The 10,046-nt window shown below is 37.5% G+C and overlaps 1 protein-coding gene across 1 annotated transcript; it reads right to left on the bottom strand.

Moving 5' to 3' along the window:
- Positions 1-337: 337 nt before the first annotated feature.
- Positions 338-8,693, bottom strand: LOC133329292 (cryptochrome-1). Its single transcript, XM_061537782.1, has 5 exons — positions 8,555-8,693; positions 5,013-5,359; positions 1,555-1,671; positions 685-1,487; positions 338-620 (listed from the first exon to the last, which is right to left on the bottom strand). Exons 1-5 carry the CDS (start codon positions 8,685-8,687, stop codon positions 389-391), a joined length of 1,632 nt encoding a protein of 543 aa, XP_061393766.1. The 5' UTR covers positions 8,688-8,693; the 3' UTR covers positions 338-388.
- Positions 8,694-10,046: the final 1,353 nt, after the last annotated feature.

The raw sequence follows: 10,046 nt of genomic DNA, 5'->3' as shown, positions 1-10,046 counted from the left end.
TACTCATACGCCTAATGGCCAGTTTTTAATTGTGGCGTATGACATCTGACACTACTCATACGCCTAATGGCCAGTCATTAATTTATTTAATTCTCTAAAAGGTAATATGGTGGCGTATGACGTCTGACACTACTCATACGCATAATGGTCATTAGTTCCCTGAAAAGTAAAGACCGAAAAAAATATTTTATTTTTGCTCACAATTAACATTTATTAATTTTCAAAACACAAAAAAACTTTGTATATTTCGACAACAAATTCCATTAGGTATATTTGTATGTATGTAGGTAGGTACATGTAGGTATATGCGTGTACAGATATTTCCAATTGATTATCTACATGAGATAAATTCGTTATATAAATATGATAATCCATCTATAGTTTTTTTTTAATCAGCTAACCAAAAGAAATGACGAACTTCTTCCTCATTCGATGGCCGGCAATGGGGTGGAGTTTTATCCGGTGCCCCAGCAGATGTCAAGGACATACGCAAATCACGCATAGCTTTCATGTTGCGTTCGGTTGCCAAAGACAAATCGATCATGGGACTGGGATAATGGACACCAATTAGGCATTCGGATTTTTCTTGTTCCTCCAATCCCATGCGCCAGGGTTCGTGACTAGGAGGGAAGAGGAAATATGGAAGATGAAAATATTGTTAGGGATTTTGAATTTCATACTCACATAAACAGCTGTGGAACTTTGGACAATTCGGGTACATATTGCTTGATATATGTACCCAAAGGATCTAGACGTTTAGCCAGGGCCACGGGGCAGGTGACCAACGAAGAATCGAGTAGGCGTTCAAATGCCGATGAACTAACCCACATCCAGTTACCGGCACACACTGACCAATCAGCATCGAGGAGATGCTTCAGGAAATACCTTAAACCATGTTCCCAATTTTGCCATAGGCCACCACGAGTCAGAAATGTGGCTACAGTGTTACGTAGTGTGTGATGTAGCCACCCTTCTGCCAACAACTGACGCATTGCCGCATCAATTAAGGGAAATCCCGTCTGACCCTCTGTCCAACGTTTTAATTGTTCAATATTGGTGGGTGCCCATGGTATGGTCAGGCAAATGGCATTACCCTCCATCCGATCATAATAAGGATTATTCACCGACATTGTATAGAAATATTCGCGCCAAATAAGTTGCCCGGTGATATGTGCCCCACCAAACATTTGCATACCAAAACCCTCAGCCTGCAACTGGACCGTGCGAAACAGATCATGGACATCCCAATAGAATTTCCTTACCGATAGGCAACCGAAACGCAAATGGGCACTCATCGATTTGGGAGATTCGAGTATGTTCGGACTGGCTTGATTGGGTAGATAACGGCCACAGCGAAAAGCATTTTCTTCGACATTCAGACGTTCCCGTAAATGCAGTAGAGCTTGGGTTTCACCACCTATCCATTTGGTTTTGGCCAGGTAGCTAAGTTTTTCAGGGAAAATGTTAAATTGTTCGGGTGTTGGGAACTGTAGGGAATTTTTTTAAATTATTTAGAAATATATGAGTGACCTCCTTAGCCAGATTTCTACTTACCTCTAAGAATCCTCTAAATTCCTTAATGAGATCTTCATCAATTTGTATGAATTCGACATTTGTCCAGTCAGGATCATCAGCTGGTCTTGGCGGGAGGCCTATAACCTGAACGGTGTGCTAAAAGTAAAAGTAAAGTAAAAAGTAAATTAAATTAAACGTGTACCTGGGCTCCAGATTCGAATATTTCGAGTTTACTATAAAAAGGTATGAATTTAAATTTTTTTTTAAATACTATAAGGAGGTATGGGGTTTTTTAAAAATATCCTTTTTAAAGTACTATTTGGAGGCATGTATGTTTAAAAATATCTTTTGAAGAACTATAAGGAGACATACACCTATAAGAACTATAATAACTAAAAAATGGGTTGAGGCGTTGGGTTAGTTGCCCACACTCGGAAAACCCCTCCCACTATGAAAAAGGAAAGAAAAATAAAACCAAACCCCCCTAATGTTGACGACCCGCGCAATCGTATAAAGGAGCACGATCTGCGAATCTGCACTTGGAATGTGCGCACGTTGTAGTTCTCGCTTTGGCGGATGTACTCAAGAAGTACAAAGCCGATATTCTTGCCTTACAGGAAATGCGATGGAAAGGGACAGGCGTAAGTAAATCAGACGATTACGCCCTGTATTATAGCTGCCATGAAACGAGACATGAATTTGGCTGCGGATTTATGGCTAACAGGAGAATTAACCAGTAAGGAAAGTAAAGTCGGACTGGGCCGACTATATGATACCCTTCACCACTTTGGGTATATATCTATATCTGAACCGATTTCAGGGAAAATTGCCAAAGACTAATTTATATTACTTCAGTACATAGTGTCAATCGGCCTAGCTATGGATCTTTTCAAAAATTCGTACAAATGAAAAGATTTCCAGGGACTTTTGTGCACCATTTACCTAATATCGGGCGAAACTATATATGGGAGCTATATCTAAATCTGAACCGATTTTCGCGAAACTTTGCACACATCATTCTAGACTTAATGCAGTACGTTATGCCAAAATTCTTGCAAATCAAAAGATTTCCAAGGACTTTAGTAGACTATTTACCTAAAATCGAGCGAATCTAAATCTGAACCGATTTTCTCGAAACTTGGCAGATATCACTTTAGTGGACTATTTACCTAAAATCGAGCGAATCTAAATCTGAACCGATTTTCTCGAAACTTTGTAGACATCACTCAATTCAGTACGTAATGCCAAATTTCGTGCAAATCGAGGGATTTATAGGGACTTTGGTGCACCATTTTCATGAAATCGGACGAAACTATATATGGGAGCTATATCTAAATCTGGACCGATTTTCTCGAAACTTGGCAGATATCACTCTCGGCTCAATTCAATACGTTATGCCAAATTTGGTGCAAATCGTAAGATATATAGGGACCTTTGTGCACCATTTACCTAAAATCGGACGAAACTATATATGGGAGCTATATCTAAATCTCAACCGATTTTTTCCAATTTCAATAGGGTTCGTCCTTGGGCCAAACAAATGAGCTGTGTCAAATTTCATCCAATTCGGATCATAAATGCGACCTGTACTTTGTTCACAAAAATACATGTACGGACGGACAGACGAACATGCGTAAATCGACTCAGAAAGTGATTCTATGCATATTCTCAAAAGGAACCATGGGTCTATCTCGATTATTTTTGCCTGTTACAAACATATGCCCAAAGACATAATACCCTGTACCACAGTGTGGTGAAGGGTATAAAAACGATTCACTCGAGTAGATGATAATCCGTATAAAATCGAAGTTCTTTTACATCAGTCTCATTTGTACCCTCCTGTAAAGATGAAGAAGGAAACCTAGTGACAAATACAGACAGCGTGTTGAGGATCTGGAAGGAGCATTTTTAAAAGCTTCTGGTATCAAATAGTGGCGGTGAAGAGGATACCCCAGAACCAATAAGAGATGATGGTGTAGAGTGTATACCACCTAGCCAAGATGACGTCATAAAAGCAATTAATCGGCTCAAGAACAATAAAGCAAGAGGAGCCGCCGATGGGTTACCAGCCGAACTATTCAAGACTGGTGGTCAGATGCTGGTCAGGAGCATACACCAGCTGATTAGTACAATTTTGCTATAGGAATGCATGCCCAGTGATTGGAACCTCAGCATCCTGTGTCTCGTGCACAAAAAAGGAGACAAGACGCATATAAAGTGTTATCCAGCGTGTTGTGTGAACGACTGAAGCCAACGGTCAATGACATTATTGGATCATACCAAGGCGGCTTCAGACCTGGCAAATCCACCATTGACCAGATTTTCACTATGCGCCAAATCCTGGAAACGAGTTTTCAGCCAAGGTGATATTTTGTCTTGTGATTGTTTTAACATCCTGCTGGAAAAGGTCATAAGAGACGCAAAGGTGAACAGAAATGGCACTCTGTACACCAAAAAGCATATGTTACTTGGGTACGCCGATGACATCGATATAATGGGTCGAACATTGCGAGCGGTAACAGCCACATTTGATCTGAAGCATGGATACTTGCCATGCAGATGAGGCAGATCTTGAAGTGTTTGAAAGAAAATTTCTCTGAAAGATCTACGGGCCGATCTGCGTCGACGGTGTATATCGGCGTCGAATGAACCACGAGCTTTACAATTTATACACGGACATTGACATAGTCAGTCGTATTGAGCTGCAGCGACTATGGTGGCTAGGTGGCCATGTTGTGCGAATGAATGAAAATGCGCCAGCTCAAAAGGCATATAAAAGTGAGCCTACTGATGGTTCCCGTTGAAGGGGAAGGCCACGAATTAGATGGACCAAGTAGAAAACAACATCTTGGAACGTGGTCTTTCAAATTGGCGGATATGCGTACAAGACCGACGTGCTTGGAAATCTTTTTAGAGCGGCTTATGAAACAATCGTTCTGTAACAAGCCAGCTAAGTAAGTAAGTATATGGCATTTTTTAAAAAATATATATTTTGAAGAACTATTATGAGGTGTGGATTTTTAAAAAATATTTTCGAAGGGACTATCACTAGGCGAGGATTTATTAAAAATATTTTCTAGAGAAATGTCGCAGAGCACGCAGGGACTTTTTTAAATTTGTAAGAGATGAAATAAGTTGTTGGAAATGGTAGCGTATGATGTCTGACACTACTTATACGCCTAATGGTCTGGCTATAATTTATTTAATTCTCTTAAAGGCAACATGGTGGCGTATGATATTTGGCACAACTCATATGCCATGGTCGTTTATTTTCTGAAAAGTAAAATTATTTTTTTGAAGACCTATGGATTTTTTTAATATTTTTGGAGAATTAGGAATCGTAAATTGTTTAAAAATATTTTTTGAATGAAAAGGTGTGGATATTTTAATTTTTTTTTTTGAAGAACTCTTAGGACGCTGGGATTTCATTAAAATTATTTTTAAGAATATTAGGAGGCGTATTAAGAAAATGACAATCTATTCTTCCCATAACTTACCAAAAACATTTGATATGTCAACGGTGGAATACCGCCATTGGTATCAATGACTGTCTGAGGATCCCACAAGGTGTGGGATATTTTCTCCACTGCCTCGATACCCAATTCATGGCACAGAGTCTTTACCGAGTTATCTCTTTCATTCCAAATAGGTTCACAATCCTGTTCGAAACACAGCTTATGGATACCAAATTGTTCATGAAGACTTCGAAATATTTGTACAGGATTTCCTTGGAAGAGATAGAGGCGGCCACCATTACCGCCACTTATGGCACGAAATTGATCATCGAGATCTTTGAGGGAATCCAAAAGGAATTTAAAACGATTATAGCCGACACATTTGGTACCTGGAAAAGAAAAAAAAATATTTTCTGAGAAAAATATTCTCTATAAGGCATGTATTTTTTAAATATTTTCTTTATGAATTCTAATTAGGCGAGGAAACGTGGATTTTTTTAAGGGGACCCCCCATTCTCGGGGTCAAAAAATTTTTTGATTTAATTCGATTCTACTCTAATTCAAGAATGTCCCTACAAAATTTCAAGTGAAAATCTCAAGAACTCTTGAAAATATAGCCGATTTATTGTGTCAGCATCAAGTGACGGCTAAAGGGCTTCTCAAACTTTAAACGCGTTTTTCTCTTTTGCGAATGGCGGGCACGATAACTCAAAAACTAATAATCCAATCGATTCCAAATTTGTACACGTTTCTCTATGAGTGTATAGATATCGTATGAACTAGGATAAAGCCAATCGGTGAAGATCTTCCTTATTTTTTAACTTGGTTTTTGGTCAAAAATCGGCGATTTTCAAAAAATATTTTTTCAAAGGTCCGCCATTTTGTTAATTTTAGAGTGAAGTCAATAATCCTAGTTCACACGAGAGCCAGACATGTACTCTTTCTAACACCGTTGGAATTTTCGGATTCCGATGTTGCAGTGAGGAGTTATCATGCCCGCCATCAAAAATAAGGACTTTTCTTTAATTACAAAAAACAACAACAAAACAATAACAAACATTTTTTGTAAATTATTTTTCTTCTCTTTTAAATCTTCAATTATATATGTGCAAAGTTACAAACCTTAACAAGCATTGGTATTGATTTACCAGCCCATTGAAAATCTTGAAAAATGGAAATCGAGAATGGGTGGGGTTCCCTTAAATATTTTCTGTGGAACTATCATCAGGCACGGATATTTTCACAATATTTTCTGAGCGAATATCAATAAACGTGAATTTTTGGAAAATATTCCTGCATAACAGAGGTGCAAGTCTTCGGATGAAAAAAATGCCTAATTGGTGTCTATGATCGATTTATCTTTGGTCACCGAACGTAACATGAAAGCTATGAGTAATTTGCGTATGTTCTTGACTTCTGCCGGGGCACCGGATCAAAATTTCATCCCATCGTCATTTATTTTGGTTATATATATATATATATATATATATATATATTTGTATTTTATTCCATGGATTACCTTAATTATATTTCGAATTTATCTTATGTAGATTGGGAATATCGAAAGTGAATTCAGAAAACTAAATAAAGCAAAATATCTTCCATTAGGCGTATGAGTTGTGTCAGATATCATACGTCACCAGGTTCCTGAAATAATTTCATCTGTTAAATATTGTATTAGAACATTCATGTTTAACTCTCGGATAGTGCTCTTGATCACAATTTTTGATAGTCCATTAATTATACCCTTCCCCACACTGTAGTATAGGGTATTATGTCTTTGTGCATATGTTTGTAACAGGCAAAAGGGAAACGATGTAGACACTTGGTTCCTTTTGAGAATATGCATAGAATCCCTTTCTGAGTCCATTTATACTTGTCCGTCCCTCCGTCCGTCCGTCTGTTGGTGTTAAATTGTAAACAAAGTACATGTGGCATTTATAATCCGATTTGGGTGAAATATAGTACAGCTTATTTGTTTGGCCAAAGGACGAACCCTATTGAAACTGGAAAAAATCGGTTCAGATTTAGATATAGCTCCCATATATATTTTCGTCCGATTTAAGGTAAATGGTGCACCAAAGTACCTATATATCATTCGATTTGCACGACATTTGGCATAGCGTACTGAATTAAGTATAGAATGATCTGTGTTAAGTCTCGCAAAAAACGGTTGAGATTTAGATATGGCTCCCATATATAGAATCGTCCGATTTTATGTAAATGGTGCACCAAAGTACCTATATATCTTTCGATTTGCTCAAAATTTGGCATAGCGTACTAAATTAAGTCTAGAAAGATGTGTGCTAAATGTCATGAAAATCGATTCAGATTTATATAGTTTCGTCCGATTTTATGTAAATGGTGCATTAAAGTCCCTATATATCTTTCGATTTGCTCAAAATTTTGAATAGCGTACTAAATTGCGCAAGGAGTAATGTGTGCCAAGTTTCGTAAAAATCGGTTCAGATTTAGATATAGCTGCCCTGTAGTTTCGTCCGATTTTATAGAAATGGTGCATTAAAGTCCCTATATATATTTCGATTTGCACGAAATTTTGAATAGCGTACTAAATTGCGCAAGGAGTAATGTGTGCCAAGTTTCGTAAAAATCGGTTCAGATTCAGATATAGCTTCGATATATAGTTTCGTCCGATTTTATATAGATGGAGTACCAAACTTCCAATATTATTCAGATTGAGACAAACTTTTACAAAGCGTACTAGATTAGGTCCATATTGATGTACGTGAAGTTTTGAAGAAATCGGTTCAGTTTTAGATATATTTCTCCCATATATAGTTTATCCGATTATATGCAAGTTTTGTGAAAATCGGTTTAGATTAGGATATAGTTCCCCCATACCGATTTTTGGTAAATGGTGCAACAAACTCCCAAGGATTGTCCAATTAATACAAAATTTGGCACAGCGTATTGAGATAGGTTCATATTAATTTATACGACGTTTTGTGATTTAGAGACGGTTCAGATATAGAGAGAGCTCCCATATACATTTTCGTCCGATTTTTGGTTAATGGTGCACCGAGGAGCCTACGTCTGTTCCATATACACGAGATAAAATTGTGGACAGCGCTCTGTACTGCAGCATACCAAACGGACTACCCACGCCTGTGGATAGTCCTTGGTAAAATATTTTTTACAAATTCACGCCTGTGAATGGTCCCTCAGAAAATATTTTTAATAAATTCAAGCCTATTGGTAGTCCCTAATTTATATTCTAAAAAATCCAAGCTTGTTGATAGAAAATATGTTTGAAAAATTCAATATTAAACGGCATATATATTAGAACATTTTACCGGGTTAACCTACTTTATGAGGAGTTATTTGACACATATGCAAAGGAATTGACAATTGAAACCCACTGGGTTAACGAAATCCGGTTAAATGTAAACGTACTGTTATGTCTTTAAAATTATTTTCAAAAGGTTTTGGAACATTGTAAAATATGTTACGGCAACGAATAAAAAACTACTTTTTTAGTTAGCCATTCAAAAAGCGTTTTAAATTATTCTCACTACATTGACAACACTGGCAATTGTCATAGCTTCTCAATTTCAAACACCTACCCGCACTTTCGCCATCAAAGATGAAGACCGGCAGCAATTTAATGCCTCTGCTTTTATCCGAAATTGCTTCTAGTAGAGCGGGATTATCGTGCAAACGTAGGCCATGGCGGAACCAATGGATATTCACCGACATTCCAAAATGGACCCGCAAATTCAATGAATCAAGAAATGAATAATAAAAAATGTTTAATTAAGACGTATTTGTTGTTGTTGCTCTTTAAAATTATTGGCTGATTTAGTTTCCACTTGCAAATAGTTTGAATTTGTTTTGAAAAGAAAATTGAAAACAAAAACACTAGAAGTTTTTTCTCGATTAGAACTTGAGACGATTTGCCGTAGTTGTCCGACTGGCCGCAATAACCGACGATTGGCAAATGTACTCTCAGTTCGACTGGAAACGTTTGGGTAAACTATTTGCTATTGCTTGCTTGGGCTTTGTTGTTCCTAAGGGGGGGGGGGGGGGGGGGGTCTCTCAACTAAACTGCAGCAGCAACAACAACAATAACAATATCAACAATTAGTTGTAGTAATAATTGTTGTTGTTCATGGGGTTCTAAGGGGAGTGGGGGGAAGGGTTGATTTTCTGCCTTTGTTTTTGTTCGCAAAAATGCATTTAGCCGGCATCTGTCTGTATGCTTGCTGTTGAGCTTATACGTACAACCCCTTGACTCGCCACCCAGCCATCGAAGCGAGTAATTCGCCCCCTGTTGGGCAGAACAAAGCTTCTTCTTCTTTCGCATAGTTTGTTATTGTATCGAGTGGATTGTGGATAGTTTTTTGTTTTGTTTTTGGCTGCATTGTTTCGACTTTACCACTTGTTGTGAGGCGGTTAGGGTTTCAGTTGTGCGATGTTGTGTCTATTGCAGAGATTTGTTGGATATTGTATCGGGTTTTTGGTGTGTGTGGCTATTGTATCAATATGGAGACTGGTGGGTTTCTTTTTATCTTTGCATAACATTAGGTGAGAGTGTGTGTGTGTGTGTGGAAAATTTGAAGTGTCTGATAGTGGCATGTTTAATTTATTTGATATGTTTGACAGGCCTTTGACAGATGAGGAAGTATTCACAAAAGGGTTTGGGGTGTAATTCTGATTAGTTTGACGATTGATAGAAGTTTTGGGAGGAAAGGGGTGAAGAAGGTAATAATGGGGGTTTAAATAATTTCTCGGTGGAAAATAAAACAACATCAGAAATATTTTCTGAAGGACTATTAATAGGCGTGGATTTATTAAAAAATATTTTCTGAGGGACTATCAATAGGCGTGGATTTATTAAAAATACTTTCTGAGACTGACTATCAATAGGCGTGGATTTATTAAAAAATATTTTCTAGGGACAAAAATTGTGATTTGTTAAAACAAAAATTTCTAGGGGACTATCAATAGGCGTTGATTTTATTAAAATTTATTTTCTGATGGATTATCAATAGGCTTGGATTCATTAAAATATATTTTTGATGGACTATCAATAGGCGTGGATTCATTAAAAAATAT

The sequence above is a fragment of the Musca vetustissima genome, unplaced genomic scaffold (assembly GCF_032173495.1).
Source record: "Musca vetustissima isolate MV318-11 ecotype Yass unplaced genomic scaffold, APGP_CSIRO_Mvet_v1 utg14208, whole genome shotgun sequence".
NCBI lineage: Eukaryota > Metazoa > Arthropoda > Insecta > Diptera > Muscidae > Musca > Musca vetustissima.
Note: the sequence above shows the minus strand (reverse complement) of the source record. Positions and strands in the feature narration are given on the sequence as shown.